The 24369-nt window shown below is 35.3% G+C and overlaps 1 protein-coding gene across 1 annotated transcript in view; it reads left to right on the top strand.

The window, feature by feature from the left end:
• The window catches only part of LOC139937055 (uncharacterized), a 56735-nt gene extending 36389 nt beyond the window's left edge, over window positions 1–20346 (top strand). The window contains exons 27-47 of the mRNA XM_071932033.1: window positions 46–318; window positions 671–898; window positions 1325–1597; window positions 1949–2221; window positions 2337–2567; window positions 3806–4084; window positions 4446–4676; window positions 5023–5295; window positions 5646–5876; window positions 6252–6368; window positions 6832–6959; window positions 8364–8510; window positions 9188–9572; window positions 9934–10097; window positions 10579–10755; window positions 13819–13949; window positions 15409–15508; window positions 16200–16365; window positions 16844–16910; window positions 17401–17671; window positions 18201–20346. Of these exons, the coding sequence (XP_071788134.1) occupies window positions 46–318; window positions 671–898; window positions 1325–1597; window positions 1949–2221; window positions 2337–2567; window positions 3806–4084; window positions 4446–4676; window positions 5023–5295; window positions 5646–5876; window positions 6252–6368; window positions 6832–6959; window positions 8364–8510; window positions 9188–9572; window positions 9934–10097; window positions 10579–10755; window positions 13819–13949; window positions 15409–15508; window positions 16200–16365; window positions 16844–16910; window positions 17401–17671; window positions 18201–18440 (4385 nt within the window). The 3' untranslated portion in view covers window positions 18441–20346. The remainder of the gene's footprint in view (window positions 1–45; window positions 319–670; window positions 899–1324; window positions 1598–1948; window positions 2222–2336; window positions 2568–3805; window positions 4085–4445; window positions 4677–5022; window positions 5296–5645; window positions 5877–6251; window positions 6369–6831; window positions 6960–8363; window positions 8511–9187; window positions 9573–9933; window positions 10098–10578; window positions 10756–13818; window positions 13950–15408; window positions 15509–16199; window positions 16366–16843; window positions 16911–17400; window positions 17672–18200) is intronic.
• Window positions 20347–24369: the final 4023 nt, after the last annotated feature.

Below are 24369 nucleotides of genomic sequence, written 5' to 3'. Positions count from 1 at the left end.
GTTTCAAGTAATCAATTAATTTGGTTTCCATTCTTGTAAATGTAGATGTGGAGCCTCCTACTGTTAAGGACTGCCCCAGTGACGTCACACTGTTTACCAATTCACGAAATCAAATACCTCACTCATGGATCCCTCCTTCCTTTGATGATAACTCTGGTCAGTCTGTTGAAGTGGTGTTTGGTTGCTTAGCAACCGTCTCCAATGAATGTCATCAAGATGGAAATGGAACTTTCTCGGTTGGAGATACCGAGGTGATGTACAATGGAACAGACACGTCTGGGAATCAGAACTTCTGTAATTTCACTACCACAGTCAAAGGTTTGCTGCACTTTATTTCTTCATAACCCTAAATGTCTATATCCACTCTTTTCACGGAGAAAGTACTAAAAGTCATTTGGTACAGAACAAACTTTTTCTTTTTCTGTTGACGACGCATTCATCCATTTTCATTTGAGACGTTGATTGTGAAGCTTATTAATCATTATCAGTGAAAAGCGAAAGTAAACAAATGGTAAAAGATGTACTTGCTGTTATCGGCTGTGTTTGTGACATGAAAACCGCCTAGAAACATTTGATTTTATTGATTACAAACAATGGCCCTCACCTCCAGCTTGAAAATTAGCGGCAACATTATTTACATCGCCACCAAATGTTTTCCCTCTTCTTACAGAGGTTAATTTAGTCTGCCCGCTTAACGTAACACTACCAACCGAAGCCGGCTCGAACACAACCAGGGTCAACTGGACAGAACCGGTTCTAACCGGATGGAACGAGACAAACTTCACATCGACTGCTCAGTCTGGAGATGTATTTCCTATTGGTTCACAGAGGGTGACGTACCATCAGAGGTTTGCGTCCAGTCTGATTTTGACCTGCTCCTTTGAAATCGTTATTGTAGGTGAGGAACAAAATAATTTCATAAAAAACAATCTGGCTTACGGCGTAATATTTTCCCAACCGATCAAAAGTCAGACACTTTGCAAGACGTGTTTCAAATCATCAACGCAAACCACATTTGTTACGGGCTGTTTTGGAAACATCGACTACTTTTTAAACATAGAAATGAATTTACTCAGGAAACACCTTTGTTCTACCATTTCCTCTAACATGTTATTTTTTGTAGATACATAATATCCATCACTCCTTTCTTGACATTTCCTGGAAAATTTGAGGCCAGTTTCACACTGAAAAACTCCTTTAAAGTTACGTTTGTTGCAATAAATATAAGCCGATGATGTGTAGCAAAACATTGATAACAATAACTCTTTAGTGATATATCGTTTCGCTTAATCAATTAAATATTTGTTCAATCTTGAAAATGTAGATGTGGAGCCTCCTACTGTTAAGGACTGTCCCAGTGACGTCACACTGTTTACCAATTCAACCAATCAAATACCTCACTCATGGGTCGCTCCAGTCTTCTCGGATAACTCCGGTCAGTCTGTTGTTGTGGTGTTTGGTTGCTTAGCAACTGTCTCCAATTATTGTCATCGAGATGGAAATGGAACTTTCTCAGTTGGAGATACCGAGGTGAAGTACAATGGAACAGACAGGTCTGGGAATCTCAACTTCTGTATCTTCACCGTCACAGTCAAAGGTTTGCGATCAGAATTAAAAATCAAGCTTTTGTATATTTCTGTATACCTCTTTTTGTTGGTCCATTTCTGGTAACATGGAAATATTTTCGATGAATAATTTTATTGTTAAAATAAATCAAACACTCTTCGATCTTGGCTGTGCTCCGTGGTCATAAAGGGTTGATGTGGCTGGCAGCCAAAGGCGCCCTTGCATGCCTGCTTCTCGAACAAGTTGTAGCCGCGTCCTTCGCAATTCAGCTCTTAGCTGCGAGTAAGGATGATTAGCCTCCCAAATTATTTAAACTGTCAGAAAGTGCCCTCAGTTTTTACAAGTTTCCTCAAGTATTTGTATACTTATCTTTTTTAAATAGATACAACACCTCCTTGGGTCGAACAATGTCCTGATGACGTCACCATTCCTACCAGATTGGCAGATCAAGTAGGTTATACGTGGGTCCCTCCAGTCTTCTCGGATAACTCTGGTCAGCCTGTGGATGTGGGGTTTGGTTGCTCAGCAACCGTCTCCAGTGAATGTCATCAAGATGGAAATGGAACTTTCTCAGTTGGAGATACCGAGGTGATGTACAATGGAACAGACATGTCTGGGAATCAGGACTTCTGTAACTTCACCATCACAGTCAAAGGTTTGCGATAAGAATAAAATGTCATGTACTTTTGTATATTCCTGTATACATGTTTTGTTGGTTCATAAAATGTAAATAATTTGTTGTCAACAATATTATTTCTTTTTTTATGTAGAGGTAAATCTTGTATGCCCCCAAAATAAGACCATCTTAATGCCGCCTGAAAACAACATAACCAGAGTCAACTGGATGCCACCGGAACTCACTGGATGGTACGAGACCAACTTCACAGCGTCTGCCGTTTCTGGAGATCCATTTCCCATTGGTTCTCATGGCGTGACGTACAAGCAGTGGTTTAGAGCTACCAATCTGGTCTTGAAGTGTTCCTTTGGTATTCTCGTCATCGGTGAGTGAGTCAGCCGGAATATTTCTGAATCTTTTGATATCATCGTTTTTAAAGTCTGGCGTCTACAATCCCGGCAAACAAAATGCTTGGGCCACCCATTTGCAATATGACTATAAACATTCTTCCACACTTCCCCTGCTCAATGTTGATGGAAACCAAGACCGCGCAACGAGAGGCAACATTGAAAGGGGGCGCGGGGCCGTGGTGCGGGGGCCTAACGAGATATGGCCGGGATTGTAGCATGGCAGTAATATAAACCAACTTCACTTTGAGAAATTATTACCAAATCACAAAACAACCACATAAAAAAAACTGTTAAAAAACTCAAATACTATACCTCTGGCCTAAGGGTTTATGGAAACACGATAACTAAGAATGTGTGTTTGATTAGGTTTAGGCTCTAGCTTATAAGTTGTTAATGGCTACGTTATTAATGAAAATTCAACTACAGGTAACCTTAACTACAAACAAACAAATCTGTAAAGGCAAAGAATACCTTTGGTTTTGAAACCATTCCATTGATTTCAGCCTGTATAAATGTAGATGTATAATATCAAACTAGCAAGTGGAACATTAAAGTCGCCGACAATCCGGAGCGAATGTGTCCACACAGGAAGATTTATCCCTAATAAAGCTTATGCATTGACGTCATCCAGCGGCCATCTTAGTGGAAAAATGGTGACGAAACAATCGAAACGCACCGATTTGTACGCGCGGCGCACAGGATTGGCCAATGAACAACCTCCTTTTGACCTCTAGGTGAGGGCGCCCTACTGAAATGACGTCATGTGCATAAGGTCTATAGGAATACACAATCTGAGAAACGTTCACTGAAAGTAACGCTTCTGGCATTCAAATGTTGGGGGATAAACATCTTATATTTTTTCATAAAGACATTTAACTTCAAAGTGAAATTTTTCTCAGATGTTTAATATCAAAGACTGCTCTTGGCTTCAAACCAACAGTTTGTATTGTCATGATTTGTTAAGAGTGATTACAAAACGTGTATAGACCGTATTAAATATGACGTCACCGCTCGAACATCTGCCCTACAACATGGCGTCTGTGCGCGTTTGCGCGCGTGTATGCGTGCATGTGCCGTATAAATCAAACCGGGAATGTTGCGCACTGCGTTTGGACTCGCATACGGTTTGCCCTACAATATGACAACTTTCATAGCAAAAAAGGGGTTTTTCAATACAGTCTAACCTTCCCTGTATAAAATTGCTCACTTGTAGTAAAAGATACAGAAAGTCCAGATATACAAAACTGTCCTGATGACGTCATTCTTCCAACCGGATTAAACACGACCATAGTGCATACATGGATCCCTCCAGTAATCTCAGATAAAATCGATCAGTCTGTTGATGTGGAGTTTGGTTGCTTAGCAACCGTTGGCAGTGATTGTCATCAAGATGGATACGGAACTTTCTCGGTTGGAGATACCGAGGTGATGTACAATGGAACAGACGCATCTGGGAATCAGAACTTCTGTAACTTCACCGTCACAGTCAGAGGTGCGCTGAAATATTTATGTTCACTTGTGAAAAATTGTTTGATGACCTTTTGTAATCTACTTTTCCTACAAATAATCGTTGTTTTCTTTGGCCAGACTATACTATGCATCAAGCTATTTTAATCATGCAAAGATGGGTTCTATCCTTACCCCCGAACGAGCCATATTTTCCGCAAAAAGGGGAGCAACACTTTATTCTAAAATAATCTTTTATCGAGTATGGCAAAACAAAGAGCAATCTGTTCATAAATGAAAGTTACACATGACAAGTCAATATTTTGACTTAGTGTTGGCGCTCACCTGAGCTATCTTCCAATAAGCATGGCGGTCTCACAGTATTCTCTTTGTGTCCTTATATACAGAGGTTGATCTAGTCTGCCCGTTGGATGTGACAGTCTCGACTGATCCTGGCTTGAGTACAGCCAGAGTCAACTGGCAAGAACCGGATCTAACTGGATGGAACGAGACAAACTTCACATCGGCCGCCGTTTCTGGAGACTTCTTTCCAATTGGTTCACAGAGAGTGACATATCAGCAGTGGTTTGGAATCACCAATCTGGTTCTGACATGCTCTTTTGAAGTTGATGTTGTTGGTAAGATCTGCCCCTTTGTTATGAACTAATTACACTTGCTAATTCCAATCAGCCATTGTGCCTAAAACGAGGTGCATTCTTTCATTTCTTTGCAACTTCTTGTTTGGGATTTATATATTGATCTTTCCTGTATTGACAGTTGCTCCGATGATGTCAGAACACTGCCATGTCAACCAGTCTTGTTTCTCACTCATGGATCCTTCCAATTTTTCTCTGATAACTTTAGTCTGGAGCACAGTTATCCTTCATATTATTTCTCACTATATATTATTTAGTAAATACCATAAATGTGATAAAAGTAAAATGAACTTTCTCTTATTGTTGCTCTTTATGTTTATGTATTTAGATAACGAGCTTCCAGGTATCAGTGGCTGCCCTGATGATGCGATAATTCCTGCCGCATCGACCACTCCGGTACCTCACTCATGGGTCCCTCCAGTCTTCTCGGATAACTCCAATCAGTCTGTTTATGTGGTGTTTGGTTGCTTAGCAACCGTCTCCAATGAATGTCACCAAGATGGATACGGAAATTTCTCAGTTGGAGATACCAAGGTGATGTACAATGGAACAGACACGTCTGGGAATCAGAACTTCTGTAACTTCACCGTCACAGTCAAAGGTTTGTTGTATTGGAAGCTGCCAGTGTCAGCCTGTATTCATTTTTCACTATAATAATATCTGCTGACCCCACGTTGAATACAATATACCAAGAATACTAATATGGATACTGAACTTTCTTAGTTGGCGATACCGAGGTGATATACAACAGAATAGACAAGTCTATGAATCAGAACTTCTGCAGTTACTTCAAATAAAAACAATTGGTGATTTGCCCGACTTTGTCGCCACGCTGAACAGCTTTGTCTTCGGTTTTAAAATGTCAAGAACCTCATGTTGTACTAAACACGTGAACACATTTTGTGGCAAATGGTGAACATCTTTGTTTTGTTGTTTCTTCCTTTCATATAGAGGTTGGCCTAACATGTCCTGTGCTTGAGGTAGTACCCGCCAGTCCTGGTGAAAACTCATCCAGTGTGTTCTGGAATGATCCGGATGTAACCGGATGGGACGGATCAAACTTCACCTCGACTGCCAAGTCCGGAAAAGTATTTGAGATTGGGACATACAATGTTACATACGACCAGCGGTTTGGGGTCAATAATCTTCAGTTGACATGTTCTTTTAACGTCAGTGTTGTTGGTAAGTAAAGCAATATCCAAGTTTTGATTAGTTTGTTTGTTTGAATGATCTTCCTGCTAAAGGGAACTCGGCAAACTCCCACAAGGGGATATAAACACTAAGCTGGCAACAGCCAATCTTTCTCATACAAACATTGGTTTAACGTCTAAGATTATGAACTGCACAAATCAAGAAATTGTGATTCAGTTATTAGACGACAACACTTATTAGTAAATGTGAAATCAGCGGTTAGCAGAGGAATTCGAACCCACAACCTTTTGATTGCAAGCCCTGTAGTCTAACCACTGGAATACCGTAGTACCGAAGTTTCTGCGTCTACTACACTATAGATGCTATCTAGTCATTTTCTACGTAACTGTCTTTTTGTTTGTTCAGGTCAATGTGTGAATGACAAAACCAATGATACCCAACATGGTGACTTGTCATGGCTGGCCACGATTGCTGGAACTGAGGCAAAGTCAGTTCAGAGATGTGAACTCCTGTCTAAAAAAGGTTCGTGACAATGGGATATTGAACATTTTAAAGTGATGTCAGCTGTGTTTTCTAAGCCCCCCCCGTCCAAACCCCAAGCACCGCCCCCCCCCCCAAAAAAAAAAAAAAAAAAAAAAAACACACACAAAAAACAACGACGACTATAAATTGACATAAACGACAATGCCACACGACAACAACATAACAGCACAACAACCGCAACATCAACAGCAACAACAACAACTACATCAACACCGACAGCGACAGCGACAACGACAATGCCACACGACGACAACAATAACAACAACACAACAACCACAACAGCAACAACAGCAACAACAACAACAACTACATCAACACCGACATTGACAACGACATCGACAACGACGACAACGACGACGACAACAGCAGCAGCAGCAACAGCAACAACAACAAATTAAGTACGTGATAACCATTTGAGTTATTATAATTCCTACACAAATAGCTGGACATCCGAAAGCCACCAGGAATTGTTCAACAGCTGCGTCTCCCCTGTATTTTTCTTGGGAAGATCACGTGGGACAAAGCTGTGGCAAATCAGAGGATACCATCAGTGTTGAACAAGTCGTGGAGGTGAGATTTGAGTCTTTAGTGATAAGTCTCTCAGTTTCCAATTTAATTTTAGAAGCCTTAACACATTCTGCAGTGTACGAGGTTTAAGTTTGTTTAATTTCTCCAAGGAATGACACAAGTACAAGTGGCGAGTAGTGGTCAAACGGTCAAATGCACGGGACTCAAGTTCTTGCGTTTCTGATTAGCAGGGTGGGTTCGAGTTTATTCGGATGGGACGTAAAACAGTTGGTCTAGTGCGTTGTGTAATGCACGTAAAATAACTCGGTTACACTCAGAGAAAGGGTTTGCCCGAATGCTTCTATGGCTGCTGGATGCATTGCAGCACCTTGTGGCACACTTATCAGGTGCTACACAATTAGTCTCACAATGCAAACATTTCACACACATCCGTATGGACTGTAAAAGGGGTAACCCTGAAACCCTGTTTCAGCCCTAAAGGATTAGGTGGCAACGGCCTCTGGAAAAAAATTGTAGTCCACACCTTGCAGTGGCCTTCAGGCCTTGTGTGTCTGGCGACTTAAAACTTAAAATGCTTCTCTTTGTTCGAGCGCTTTGAGTACAATGAAGTGCTCTATTACGAGACAGTGTTGTTGTCTTCAAATGAATATCGTACGTTACACGTTTACATTATTACGGTTCGGATAAACGTAAAAATAAATCGCTTGATATCTTGATTTCAAATACTCAAACAAACCTGCACAAATTGGACAAAATAGCTTTGTGGCTTATATATGTTTTAGTCACAGATTTGTGAGCACATACGCAAGATGGTTTAACTTCGTTTGCGACAATCAAAATAACTACGTGCTAAGAAAAATGTGGAAACCAAACCTTCATGGAGGGCTCAAGGAGTGCCTCTTCCTTGCAACAGTATGCCGTGCTGTTATACGGCTGTGGGGAATGAACACTCCGAAACTGGAAAAGCAGATAAATGGGTGCTACACAAGGCTATTAAGAACAGCTCTTAACATCCACTGAAGTCGACATATGACCAACAAAGTTTTATTATATGGGAACCTACCCAAGCTCTCAACAAAAATCAGACAGAGAAGGATGCGTTTTGCTGGCCACTAATACAGGAGCAAAGACGAACCAGTGTCCAATAATGTTCTGTGGACCCTAAGCATTTGAGGAGGAAACCTGGTAGACCGGCAATAACGTACACTGGTATTCTCAAGACGGACACAGGACTGGAATCGGCAGATTTCAAGTCGGCAATGTGGACAGAAAGGCATGGGGAACCATCGTGATTCGAGGACATTGCTCGAATTATAAAGCAAGAAAGCAAGCACGTGCTAGGAGAAAACAGTTATGTCTGACTTATTTGAAATTTAAGATATAACTCAAGATTGTACCCAAACCATTGGGTGTTGTGTCTAATAACATTTGTATTTTGCATTGCAGGTCCCTGTCAGTGCAGGAAATGCAAAAGAAGTGGCTGTGTTTCTGTCTGAGCAGACTTTCTCGTCTTCAGATTCTAGCGATGACAACGTCGAGGATATTTCAACGATTTTAGAAAACATTGTCAAGGCAGAATCAGGGGATGTAGAGGTAGATATATTGTTATTAATAAGAGCTTCTCTATGTCCATAACTTTGAAGGAATAACATCACCAAGAAAGCACAACTTCCTCTCTTATTTTCCTTGTATTGTGGAATCACTGAAACTAGTTACGTTCTTATTTAAATTTAATCTATCAACCTATTAGATGGATGACAACACCGATCAACTGCAGATGCCAAATTGGTACTAAAATAGGCTGAACATTTGATGTTCATATCGTATTTCTTGACTTACTTCGTTGAGGATATAATGAATCCATTGTTTTAGTAATTTTATGGGTCGCAAGGTTCACTTTTTATTGGCTCTTGAAGCAATTGATAGTACATGGGGAAACCCGCTTTAGAGTTATTTTATGGGAAACTGTGGGAGGTGAATACAGTTTATACAGAGAGACTCCAACAATCTAAAACTGAATGTATGACTTAAGCTCTTTTCACACTTTCCCGCTGCTAAGTTAAAAAAACTAACAACCCTTGTGCGACATGACAGTGATATGACGAATTGGTAATCCTGATCACCTGATTTGCCAAGGGACCCGGACACTATTATTGTCCTTTCACACGAGGTGCATTTTGTAAAATCTTACAACCATGCTACAATTTAGCAAGGGACCCTTGCTAAATTGCTCTCGTATGAAAGGGGCTTAAGTGATATCTCTTTTAAAGGTGACCAAGGCTGTTATTCAGACAGTTGCCAATGTCATCACGAATGTTCAAGAGAGCCAAGGCACCGCGGACAGCACGACCTCCTCGGCCATCGTCAAGTCCGTAGAACAACAAGTTTCCATGACCCTTCAGCAAGGAGGAAATGTCAGCATACAACAGGAAACCATCCATGTCAAAGCTGTGAGCATTGAACCCCAGAAAGCAAGTAATGGATTCAGCTTTGCGTCAGTACAACAGGAGTCAGCTGGCTCGAGGTCACCACAAGATGGCTCTCTAGATGGCACTGAGGTCAAGACATTCACGGATGCCAGCGAAGTACCAAAGGATGTTGTTGCATCGATTCAGTTACCAGCGAGCATTCTTGAATATTTGCCGCCAGCCATTGGTAATGATATGGAACCACTGCAGTGGTAATTACACTGTTGTTGAGAAGTTAAAATGCTATGATCGCAAAAGTCTTGTTCCCTTTAAAGAAAATGAGGTTTCCTTAAAACAAAAACTTTGTATAAACTAATGGCATTATTATACTGTCCCTTTAAAGTCCATTTGATTTGAAAGTTTGTACATATTATAATTGATCATTATGTCACACCACAAACTGATCTTTAAAGGTCTCACAAAAGCATCCTGTATTGTTCAGTTTGTTCTGTAGGCATCAAAATGTTCTAAAGTGGTCACATCAAAGTGGTTATTAAAACAAGTTTTGATTCAGTAATTGTTTCATGAATGTTTGATTGACTTTGAAGCTAACGCGCCATTGAAGATTAGTTTCATAGTCTACGCTGATGACACGTTGTTCCAAACGGGCGTTAAAAACTTGACATCAAAGGTCGCTGGGTCCGTCGTTTCACTGGCAGTGGAAGGTGTCGAGCTAAAAAACCTCACCGATCCAGTGGTTATAGACTTCAAGGTAAGTTTAATAACTTTGTGCAAATTCAAGTGAAGTTTCCCTAATGTTTTAGTAATGCCTTTTTTATTTTGTGTTTCGCTTGTTTGTGTTTTTGTGCACTTCTTTTAAAAATGTTTTATTGTGCTTATTTTTTGTTGTTGTAAATCGCATTAATTGGTATTTTTGGAAGTCGCTTGATAAATATGTTTAATAGTAAAAACGACCTACTTGACAAGTGTCATGTACGTAAACGATAACTGTCGTGTACGTACACGATTGCTATCGTGTACGTACACGAATACTATTGTGTACGTAATAATGATGATAATGAACTAACAACAAATTTTGCATGTGTACCTGCTGACACTTGCACACAAACAACACACATTAACTCTCTCAGATTTAATGCGTCTTTTGTTTTAAAAAAGTTTTTAATTGGAGGGCCCTTTTTCATAAATATTTTAAAACAAATCTTAAATAAGGTACTTTTCACCCTCATCAGACACCAACCAATGCATCTGAGGAGGACTTGGACACCATCCAATGTACATTCTGGGAGTTTGGTAGTGAAGAGGATGAAGCTGGTTCTTGGTCAACTGATGGGTGCAAACGAGCAGACAAACCCACTGATAAAATCTCCTGTGAATGTGACCACGCCACTAACTTTGCCATCCTCATGGTAAGTGCTTCCTTTGTCTTAATTATAATAATAATAATAATAATAATAATAATAATAATAATAATAATAATAATAATAATAATAATAATAATAATAATAATAATAATAATAATAATAATAATAATAATAATAATAATAATAATAATAATAATAATAATAATAATAATAATAATAATAATAATAATAATAATAATAATAATAATAATAATAATAATAATAATAATAATAATAATAATAATAATAATAATAATAATAATAATAATAATAATAATAATAATAATAATAATAATAATAATAATAATAATAATAATAATAATAATAATAATAATAATAATAATAATAATAATAATAATAATAATAATAATAATAATAATAATAATAATAATAATAATAATAATAATAATAATAATAATAATAATAATAATAATAATAATAATAATAATAATAATAATAATAATAATAATAATAATAATAATAATAATAATAATAATAATAATAATAATAATAATAATAATAATAATAATAATAATAATAATAATAATAATAATAATAATAATAATAATAATAATAATAATAATAATAATAATAATAATAATAATAATAATAATAATAATAATAATAATAATAATAATAATAATAATAATAATAATAATAATAATAATAATAATAATAATAATAATAATAATAATAATAATAATAATAATAATAATAATAATAATAATAATAATAATAATAATAATAATAATAATAATAATAATAATAATAATAATAATAATAATAATAATAATAATAATAATAATAATAATAATAATAATAATAATAATAATAATAATAATAATAATAATAATAATAATAATAATAATAATAATAATAATAATAATAATAATAATAATAATAATAATAATAATAATAATAATAATAATAATAATAATAATAATAATAATAATAATAATAATAATAATAATAATAATAATAATAATAATAATAATAATAATAATAATAATAATAATAATAATAATAATAATAATAATAATAATAATAATAATAATAATAATAATAATAATAATAATAATAATAATAATAATAATAATAATAATAATAATAATAATAATAATAATAATAATAATAATAATAATAATAATAATAATAATAATAATAATAATAATAATAATAATAATAATAATAATAATAATAATAATAATAATAATAATAATAATAATAATAATAATAATAATAATAATAATAATAATAATAATAATAATAATAATAATAATAATAATAATAATAATAATAATAATAATAATAATAATAATAATAATAATAATAATAATAATAATAATAATAATAATAATAATAATAATAATAATAATAATAATAATAATAATAATAATAATAATAATAATAATAATAATAATAATAATAATAATAATAATAATAATAATAATAATAATAATAATAATAATAATAATAATAATAATAATAATAATAATAATAATAATAATAATAATAATAATAATAATAATAATAATAATAATAATAATAATAATAATAATAATAATAATAATAATAATAATAATAATAATAATAATAATAATAATAATAATAATAATAATAATAATAATAATAATAATAATAATAATAATAATAATAATAATAATAATAATAATAATAATAATAATAATAATAATAATAATAATAATAATAATAATAATAATAATAATAATAATAATAATAATAATAATAATAATAATAATAATAATAATAATAATAATAATAATAATAATAATAATAATAATAATAATAATAATAATAATAATAATAATAATAATAATAATAATAATAATAATAATAATAATAATAATAATAATAATAATAATAATAATAATAATAATAATAATAATAATAATAATAATAATAATAATAATAATAATAATAATAATAATAATAATAATAATAATAATAATAATAATAATAATAATAATAATAATAATAATAATAATAATAATAATAATAATAATAATAATAATAATAATAATAATAATAATAATAATAATAATAATAATAATAATAATAATAATAATAATAATAATAATAATAATAATAATAATAATAATAACAATAACAATAATAATAATAATAATAATAATAATAATAATAATAATAATAATATTAATAATAATAATAATAATAATAATAATAATAATAACAATAACAATAATAATAATAATAATAATAATAATAATAATAATAATAAAACCACATGTATTATGCGCATTTCACCATAAAATGTTCAAAAGCGCATTTCAAAAATCTACAACAGCTTAAAAATCAGCACAATCGGGAAAAAACAGCAATCGAGTAAAAAAAACAATACCACACATAAAACAACAAATTAGCCAAAAGCTTGTTTAAAAAGAAAAGTCTTAAGCTTAGCCTTAAAAACCGAATTAGACTGTACTTATTGAATGTATGATGGTAAATCATTCCAAAGTGTCGGTCCAGCTTGATTAAATGACCTGTCCCCAGTGGATGTTTGCATTTTACTGTTTGAGTAATTTAGGAGTATTTGAACGCAGGAAATAGTTAGAATGGTCTTTAACATGCAACATATCAATGATGTACTTTGGAGCCAGGGGTCGATTTCACAGAAAGTTAGGACTCGTCTTATCTCGAGATAGGACGAGTAAGTCGTCCTAACTTAGGATTAATCTTAAGGTCTGCATGCTACAGTGCAGGGTTGGGACTCGTCCTAAGTCCTAGTGATTAGTCTTCCTGTATCTTTAACTTGAAGTGGCAAAGGGGAGACCTTCAAAGGATTTTTCTCCAGTTGGATGTTGAGAATTTGTGCTCAGTTTTTCATTGTTAATTATGACGTCATCAATAGGTACATTCAGCATTTTGCCTACAGCTAATGCAATGTCTTAAACATGCTGTAAAACGATCACACGATGGGAGAAGGGAAGCAATTATTATTACGTCATCAGTTGGGAGTAGTGTTGATGATTCCAACATGTTCATGATTCCAACATGTTTTTGAAGTTCTTGTCTCTTTACTTTGCACAGGATGTGAAGGGTCAGAAACGTACAGAAGATGGTCTCTCCTTCACCCCAGCACTTGATATCATCAGCCAAATAGGAGGTGCTCTATCGGTCATTGCTCTGTCTCTTACCCTGGTAATATACCTCTCCATAAGGTAAGACAGTCTTTAAAGGCACCTTCTTATTGTTCCCAAGACAAAAAGTCATCAGTGCACTCAAAACTGCACACAAACCAAAAATACAATTCAGTTGTCAGTTGCACAAATCCGTTTTATTTCCCAACTCAATTCCACAGACTTTCTTCCTCGATATTTAATTGCAGAAGCATTCTAACAAACATCTAGCTGCACATTTCTCAGAGACACACAAGGTTTACATTTCAAGTTTTACATCATTTTTCTTTAAAGACACTGGCGCTTTAAAGACACTGGCTATTGGTAATTGTCAGAGACTAGTCTCCACAGTTGGTGTATCTCAACATATGCATAAAATAACAAACCTGTGGAAATTTGAGCTCAATCGGTCGTAGAAGTTGCGAGATATTAATGAAAGAAAAACACCCTTGTCGCAACATGGTCACATGGTTGTGTGCTTTCAGATGCTTGATTTCGAGACCTCAAATTCTAAATCTGAGGTCACAAAATCAAAATCGTGTAAAATTACTTCTTTCTCGAAAACTACACTACTTCACAGGGAGCCGTTTCTCACAAAGTTGTTTACTATGAATCTCTCCCCATTACTCGTTACCAAGAAAGGTTTTATGCTAGTGATTATTTTAACTAATTACCAATGTGTCCTGTAAGGCTGCCACTGTGTAAACTTTTTCATTTGGTGCATGCAGTTGGTTGCATCCAGTACGCATCCATGTACGACATTGCAGTGAGACATGAACTTCCTTCTACTCTCAGTTCAACAGGGGCAATGGTGTAGGCCCAACTATGATGATTCAAAGAATCATTATCAACAATCAACTATTGCACACAAACAACATTTTTGTGATAGGGCTGTTAATAAATGCTATGCATAGAGACAACACAGCATGAATTATTTTTAAGCTGCGATGAGACAAAGTACCAACAAAAGTTGACCAGGATTTAATCAGTAGTCCAACCAAATATTTCACTGTATTTCCTTCCTGCAAATCCCCATGTACGTCTGCTTATCTCAAGCTACGATTAGACAAAACGACAATTAAAGGGAAGGTACACGTTTGGTAATTACTCGAAACAAATATTAACTTAAAAACTGACTTGGTAACGAGCATTGGAGAGCTGTTGATAAAACAGTCTTAAACATTGTGAGAAACAGCTCCCTCTAAAGTAGCATAGATTTTGAGAAAGAGGTAATTTCTCACTAAAATAATAAAAGACTTCTAGCCAGAAGTCTTTTATTCCTATCTGAAAGGACATAAATTCGTCCAACGAGGGTGTTTTTTTCTCTCATCATTTTCTCCCAACTTCGATGACCAATTTAGCTCAAATTTTTACAGGCTTGTTTTTTATGCTTATGTTGGGATATACCAAGTGAGAAGACTGGTCTTTGACAATTACCAAAGGTGTACCTTCCGTTTGAAGATAAAGATATATATAATTGCTTGTACGTATTTCCTTCCAGGAAACTGCGAACCGGCAAATCTCGTCAAATTTTCATCCATTTCTGCTTCTCCTTGCTACTGCTCTACCTCGTGTTCCTGGCTGGTGTGGACAATGCTAGAGTAAGTATAATAGTCCTCATGCACATGACGTCATTTTAGTAGGGCGCCCCCACCCAGAGGTCAAAAGGAGGTTGTTCATTGGCCAATCCTGTACGCTGCGTGTACAAATCTGTGCGATTTTATGAACACAGTTTGCCTATATATTCCAATCTGAATGCTATGGAGGTCGCCATGTGAATAAACAAAAACCTGCTCTTATCGTGTACCTACAAGATAACTGTCCGCTGGATATTGATGCTTATTATGTACGTACCGGATAGTGTACGTACATTATAAGCACTATGTACGTATACGATAATTATCATGTACGTAAATGATTACCCCCTGACTTATTATGTACGAATATCTTAATTATTATGTACGTACACGTTTAGTTTTAAGTTATTATGTACATGTACAACCGCGATAACTTTTGTGTTCGTACACGATTACTATCTTGCACATACATGATAATAAGTGCGTACGTACACAATGTTTTGAGACTTATCGTGTACATACATGGTAGTGTTAGTACTTGATCTATTATGAACGTACATGAAAAATCCCAGTTTGTTTTATTTGTAATGATAATAATCTTGTGCTTTACATTATAGTTATCTCATAAATGTAGCCCCTTCTAAAATCATCAGAAGCAGCAAATTCAAACCTTCTAAGTAAACCCAGTTTTTGCCACTGAATTATTGTCATTCAGGGCTCTGGAGGAGGGTGTATATTTGTTGGTGCTCTGCTACACTACTTGACTCTGACCACCATGATGTGGATGGCTGTTGAAGCCAGGAATATGTACGTCAGCACCGTTAAGGTGTTTCCTGAGGACACTCCCCTGTACATGGTCAAAGCTGGACTCCTTGCTTGGGGTAAGCCTTCACAATATGATGTTTTTTTTTTACATTTTGTTAAAGCTTGATGAAAACACCTCAGAGTTTTTATCATGAAACAACCATCATTGTTGCTTTGTCATTCAAACCCTAAATTACAATACTAAGGCAAATACAATTTTGCACTTAAATGACTAACTAGTAATAAATAAATATCTGCATGAGCGTTCGTAGCAACTACCTCATGAAGAAAAACCAAGGTTTATGCAGTCCTGCACATTCTAAACAAAGGATACCAATTACTCAATGCTGTAGCTTTGTTTTCATGTTTGCAATAACCCTACTAACACGGCTACCCACCACTTCATAGGCAGAGAGGAAGACTACAGTTTGAAACATTTTATGGAGGGGAAATGGACAAATAAGAAAGTTTATAATACATGTGAAACTTTAAGCAAAGGTTATTTGTAAACAATGTTCATTGCTGTTTTTTTCTTCTTCTTATTTCACTCTCCAGGATCTCCTTTCATCCTACTGATAATAACACTATCAGCAGCGACAGACTTCTACCGGAATGAACATTAGTAAGTCATCCAACACCATCTACAATGCCCTCTTGTTCTTGATGGAAATCAGAGAACCCATGGCAAAAAGCTCTAATACTCTTCCAACATCCTTGTAATTTCCTACTTAAGATTCAACACAAGGTTTTGAAACTGATACCATCTTACAATGCACCTTTTTTCTTGATGACAATCAGCGCAGCCAAGACTAAAGGCCCCTGTTCAGTCTCAAGACAACAGCTGGCATAACTAATAGTCGAAACATTGGGGTCTTTTGAGAGCCACAACTTCTTCCAGGAGAGTTTTCTATAGTACATGGTGTAGCCATCAGAATAAAACCCGACAAAATGAGTCATGAAACACTGATTCTAATCAGACCCCAAAACTCTAAAATAATAGTTTCATGGTTTTACCACAAACCCCCAGTTTATATAACCGCAGATGACATTACATCCTCAAGAATCTAAACTGATTTGATAGCTGACTTTTTGTGTTCTCCTTTTGACTGTAGTTGCTTCATCTCTCCCGGTCTGGCTATGTACCTCGGTCTCCTCACCCCAATCGCTCTCATCCTCCTCCACAACATCATCACTTTCATCCTGGTCATGCGCAGTCTCATCAAGGTCAAAGAGGCATCTCGGTCAGAGCAAATAACCAAACGTCTCCAGAATGCTGTTGGAATCTCAGCCCTCATGGGCTTAACTTGGTGCTTTGGGTTTCTGGCCATTGAAGGGGCAACTTTTGCCTTCCAGCTCCTCTTCTGTCTGTTTAACTCCTTGCAGGTACTGTTGTTTGTATTCATTAGCTAACAAGGAGCTAATAATTAAACATCAGGAAAAAAAGTTGTCACATCACATGTTTACAAAAGAGCCACAGAGCCTGGACTTCCTGCAGGCACGATTTGTACACAGCCTTATGGAAGAAAACAAAAAATCTTACGGAGATTGCACTGTCTAATTCTTATCAACTTGGATATGATGAAAGGGGGCACATCTCAAAATTAACCCAGCTTTTACTTTCATAATTCATATTTATGTGGAAATTATGACACAAAATGTAAACTTTCCACTATGACCAGAGCAGTATCTTGCCTGCCATAAAATCCAAAGAATGTGCAAGGTCACACTTATTGTAAACAAAGTTCACTGTTTGAAACCTGTAAACCAATGGCTCTTTTCAGAGCCAATGTTCCTCCCATAAGAGATTTACACATGGTTGTACCAACAAGTTTACTAATTAAAGTTACTTCTTAACGTTTGTAAGTATTAAACCTAAGTGTTAAATTATCTCCTTTCAATGTTATTTTGGTAGGGTGTGCTTGTGGGTGTCATGTTCTGTGCCCGACGTGAAGAGGTTCGAGTGGCAATTGCCCCATATCTGAGACGTATCTGCTGTGGGCGTGAATGCCGATTGCCCATCCATCGCGATGAGAAGCCTACTAGTCTAACAACATCTCAGACTGCACCTAATACCATGTCTACCGCTCCAACCACTAACTTAGACATATCGGTATCTGCATCACCTCGTGAGGCAGAGACGGAGATACGCTAAGTATCGACAGACATTCGCTAAGTACATGTAGAGACGGAAATACCTTAAGTAGAGATAGAGATATACTAAGCAGAGACAAACATATGCTATAAAAGTAGAGACGGAGATACGCTAAGTAGAGACGGAGAGACGCTAAGCAGAGATGAAGATACATAGTACAGATTGAGATACGCTAAGTAGAGACAAGGATACGCCAAGTAAAGGCAGGGAGACGCCAAGAACAGACGGGGATACGCTAAGCAGAGACGGAGACACGCTAACTAATGACAGAGATGCGCTAAGTACAGATGCAGATTATGCCAAGTAAAGACGGAGATACGCTAACTAGAGACAGAGATGCGCTTAGTAGAGATAGAGGTACGCTGAGCAGAGACGGACATACCCTAATTACAGACGGACTTATGCTAACTACAGACTTACATATGCTAAGCAGAGCAAAGATTTGCTATTTTAGTATAACCCTTCTTGGTTCATCTCATAGACATCATTACTCAGACATGAGATGTTCTACCACGTGGTGTTACCACAAGTGCATCTCAAACTACTGGTTCCTCTTGGAGCCACCATTACTTACATGATAATGAGATCTTCAACCACGTGATGTTGTTGTTTACAAATGTTCATGCTTGGAAATGTTTTGATCAGTGTACAGTGTGAAATGATGTAGTAAAATAATTCTGGATGGGTATCAGAAATGAACCCTCTTCAGCATTATAATCTAGTGATAGATATAATATTCAGTCAATTAATGTAATCAAGACAACATAAGGAGTATAGTGGAGAAGTTACTATAAGGACAATATTTTCTACATTTACCTTAAAGCCATATTATACACTTTCGGAACAGAAAAAAAAAGTTCACAGATTTACACACAACTTACAGGGTTTACAGAAGGTAATGGTAAAAGACTTCTCTTGAAATATTATCTCATGAAATGCTTTACTTTTTGAGAAAACATCAAAACAATTATCAATTCTCGACTACGAGAATTACGGATTTATTTTAAACACATGTCATGACACGGCGAAACGTGCAAAAACAAGGTAGGGTTTTCCCGTTATTTTCTCCGATGACCGATTGAGCCTAAACTTTCACAGGTTTGTTATGTTATAAAGTTGTGATACACGAAGGGTGGGTCTTTGAACAATACTGTTTACCGAAAGTGTCCAATGGCTTTATGTTGTCACTGTAAGGAGTGTTTTCTAGTTCTGATCATACTTAATACATGTCATTGGTAAAAGTTGTGACTTTGACATTTTGAAAGCTATTTTCCGAACATTAATAGTAATTGGTTTTAATAATCACATATAATTTAGAATGAATCAAATTTGTGTTTATTCAAATTCAATTCAATTCAATATTGGTTTATTTTCATATAAAAATACAATACCAAATAAAAAGTCATAGACTAATGGCATTTGGTTAACAATAAAATTACATCAAAAAAATATGATGATTATGATGATTACTATTATTATTTTATAATTAATCTTTATCACTTTGAGAATATTGAAGGCATCATGATTTTCTCATTCAAGTATTTGATGAAATCCTTTTGTACAGTACAGGATATAATATTATAAAGTTGTAAAGCAATAAATTCATTATTTACACTAAGAAGTTACATATAACAATTTACCTTTGGGCAAACAGACTTGAATAATGTGCTTGTTTTATGCTAATCATACTTCAAAAATTTGGAAACCATTTTAAAATACAAATGGAAATTTCCAAGACTGTATTATTGGGGTTTTTTTTATATAAAAAACCTGTCTTTAGTAAGTGTGTTATTTGTCTTTTTATTTTTGTTTAGTAAATTGTTATCGTTTATATGATTGATTGATTGATTGATTAGTGTATGTATTTATCCCTTTATATTATATTTATCTAAAACAAAAAATTATTACTATTTTTATTTATTTTTTTTTTTTTTGGGGGGGGGTTGTTTTTTGTAAAGAGTGTTTTGTAAATAGTTTAACAGTTGATAAATGTTCCCATGCTTCAAAAATTCGGTTTAAAGTTGATCCAACATTCATTTACAATATGAAACAACAAAAACACATTCGTACAAAATAACATTTTATTGATCAAATTCAAAAATGACTTCCACCAATCTTATACCCGAAATGCATTTAATATACTACATAATGTGACTGGTTGAATCTTTAAGGGCTAAATCAAGAGTAGACATTGAACACCTCTTCTGTCTCAAGTTTCCAGAACCTTTTTGTTTAACTTGTAGAGTGGAGGACACACAATTACACACTCTAAAGCCGACCTCAGGTCAACCTTACCTAAACAAAAAACAGTCGATGACTGACTTTTCTGGATCACACTGCGCCTGAGCTAATTGGGAACTTTTCAACCGGCGATTATTTACGACTCGAGCCGAACTGCGTGATTTTAAGACAATCTGAAACAGTCGCCGCCCGAAAAAAATTAACACTCGCAAGAATAGAACAACTTCAACTTGTAAGACTTGACGACGATCGGAAACCAATCTCAGGCGCACGATCTCTCAGTTGTTGTGACCCGAGCATATTTTATGTTTGTGTTGCCGACGGTTTGTTGTGGGCGCAAGAAAATCGTAGGTTGACCTGTGGTTGGCTTAAAGGAACACGTCGCCTTGGATCGGACGAGTTAGTCTATAAAAAAGCGTTTGTAACCGTTTGTTATGAAATGCATATGGGTAGAAAGATAATTTAAAAGAAGAATACAATGATCCACACAAGTTTGCCTCGAAATTGCGTGGTTTTCCTTTTACTGTGCGAACAAACATGGTCGGCCATTTGTGGGAGTCACAAAATTGACTCCCATTAATGGCCGACCGTGTTAGTCGACGAGGTAAAAGGAAAACCGTGCAATTTCGAGGCATGTTTGTGTGGATCATTGTATTCTACTTTTACAGCATCTTTCTACGTATATGCATAATATAACAAACGCTTTTCAAAGACCAACTCGACCGATCCAAGGCAACGTGTTCCTTTAAGAGAGTCAAAATGTCTTCCATGGGGGTTTTTACAGTCTTTTTGCAGCATAAATAAGATTATAATCCACTACATCAGTATTAACAAAGTAACGGGCTGGATAATATAACAAAAACACCTCATTTGGTTACAAATAATTTTTACTTAAAATTGTTATATATTTCTAACATGGCTGACGGTGTTAATTCCAAAAGTAAAAGGAAAACCACAAAGCAATAATGGTAGTTAGTATCTTGCTCAAGGACCCAAGTGTCCGTACAGGACTCGAACCTACACCAGAGCTTGCGTCTCTTCTTCTTATCCCCACAGCCACTACACCACCTACTCTTAAAATGATTAAAGGGATGCTGCAGTGAAATAAAATAAAACAGTTAATTTTGCTGTCATTTATGTCTAATGTATGTATTGAACCTCAATAAAATGTGTTTTGTTTTTTCCCCGACATATCTCACTAGCGTAATTAGCGAATAAGTCATGCCCCCCCTTTTGTGGACTGTTACCCCCCCCCCCCCACCATCGACGTCACGTCGGGAATTCAAACATATCGTCGGCAAAAAGAGTCCTTTAGGGGCGGGTTGGGTTCCCCTAATCTCTTGAAACCCATTTTTAAAATACTTGCGCATTTAATAAAAAATAATAAAAAATATTTCAGGTTTAAAAAAGTCATGTTTAATCGTTTAAATTATTAAAAAAAAAAACACTGCAGCCACCCTTTAAACAAACTTACAAAATTTATTAAATTAAAATTGAAAGTTCAATAGCCACACACCATTAACATTTCTCCAAAAATATGCGAGCCAAAAACTATGTTAAAATTTAAAAGCTGGAATTTGAGGATACGCATGCAAACTCATGTTGCTTTTTTCAACTTCCACAATAAAAAAAAACAAGCAAATATTTGAACGTCCACAACAATTCTAGGTTTGTTCTTAAAATAGTGAACATCTACACATATAATTTTATGGTGTGTTTCTTAAAAACTAGAATATAGGAATGAATAAATACTTTTCTAAAAACCTTTGTTTGAATTTCCATTTAATTGTATATGTACTGTTTTTGTTTTTTTAACTGAACTATTAACAATATAATATGAAAGCGGACATGATTATAAAAATCAGCTCTATATTCTGATGCCTATGTTCTTAAAGATAGGCCTACCTAAAAAATATTTTAAAATATCAATAGGTCTATTGATTCCAGTTTATGTTAACTAAATAATTTGTTCTGCTGGAAAAATGTATTGCAGATCTAGCTTTACAAGTCTAATCAGCATACCTATTGATCCCTTGACTGGTGCCACGCTCACCATGTTGGTGGGCAAAAGTTAGGTTTACGTGTATTTAACACTGCGTCGCCTAAAATGCACACTTCACTGCATAACACACAGCATACTCTATGCATAGAGTTATAAATGAAAACGCACAGTGAAATTGCCCACCAGTATGGCACATTCCAGATTTTTCTGATCATGACGTCAGGTGAAATGGGTCAATATACAGACACGTCAAATTAAAAAGCAGAAATCTACACAGTTTTGCTGTCTGTTGAAATCTCATTACTAGGACAAGTCTTTATCAAGTTGGTATGGCAGTGACAACCTTGTTCCCAGGGGCTAAGATCTCACTGCGTAATTTTTTAATCATAACTCCTGCAACGATCATCGCGTGACACGCGTGTATGGCAAAATGGCAAGATTGCATCACACATCGACCGATAAAACGTGTTTTCATTGGTCAATGTTCATGACGTCTACTGTTTGGCAAACTATTTTGCCATACAAGCGTAACCAATGGCATACGCTCATCCATAAAAATGGTCTCGCAAAGAAATCGCTTGAACAACGACGCACTCAGCGTTCTCTGGGTTCTATTTCTATGGTCCAAACCAAACAGTGCCCTCTACTCTATCCAATTGATATGGAATTTAAGTGAATAAACTTTTAAAATAAAAACAGAACAACAACTGACATTCACAGGAGCCCCAATATGTCAGTATGGTATAGCGAGTTTTCAATACTTCAGAGAAAGATATTCTTTTGCATGACTTTACCTATAGTCACTCGGCGTCTTTGAACCAAAACAAGTGGCTCAGTTCTGTTTCACATAAATATTGGTTACAGGCAAGATGTTGACCTTATTTTACATTAGGTCTGCCCCCGATTTCACGAAACTCATCGCAAGTAGCGACGCATCGTAGGGTTTGCGATGCGTCGCAGACCTTTAAGACACGTCGCGGCTGCGACGAGTTCGCAACTTACGACGTGTAACCGGTCGCAACTTGCACTTGCGACGCGTCGCAACGCTTCGTGAAATCGGGGGCAGGGCGACTAGTGCGACTACCGTTTTTTAAAAACTTGATTGATCGAGCCGCCACGAATACTACGTTGGTGAACCAACTGTGTCTCTCACAACTATTCACGATAACATAATTTACTTACAAAACCAATCAGACATCAGTGACACATTCCTTTGAAAATTCTTTCAGCATGAGTTTCACTATTACGCCTGCCGCAAACATTATGCTGCATTGCATCTTTGGAATAAAATAATAGTCGCGACTAGTGCCCAGGTTGTTACTATTTGAGGCGCGACTAGTCAAGTAGTTAACTTCACTAGTCACCCAGGCCTACTTGATATCTATCAAGAGGTCGTTAAAGGAACACGTTGCCTTGATTGAATCAGTCGAGTTTGTCTTTGAAAAAGGTTTGAAGCCCTTTGTTATGCAATGCAAATGGTTATAGATGGATAATTTAAAAGTAGAATACAATGATCCACACAAACATGCCTCGAAATTGCATGTTTTCCTCTTAGGTCGTGAAGAAACCCGGTCGGCCATTTTGTGGATAAAATGGCCGACAGTGTTAGTTTGCGACAAAAAAGAATACCGTGCAATTTTATCATTATATTCTCTTTTTAAATTATCTATCTAACCATTTGCATTT

This window comes from Asterias amurensis, chromosome 5, assembly GCF_032118995.1.
Source record: "Asterias amurensis chromosome 5, ASM3211899v1".
NCBI classification, from domain to species: domain Eukaryota; kingdom Metazoa; phylum Echinodermata; class Asteroidea; order Forcipulatida; family Asteriidae; genus Asterias; species Asterias amurensis.
Note: the sequence above shows the minus strand (reverse complement) of the source record. Positions and strands in the feature narration are given on the sequence as shown.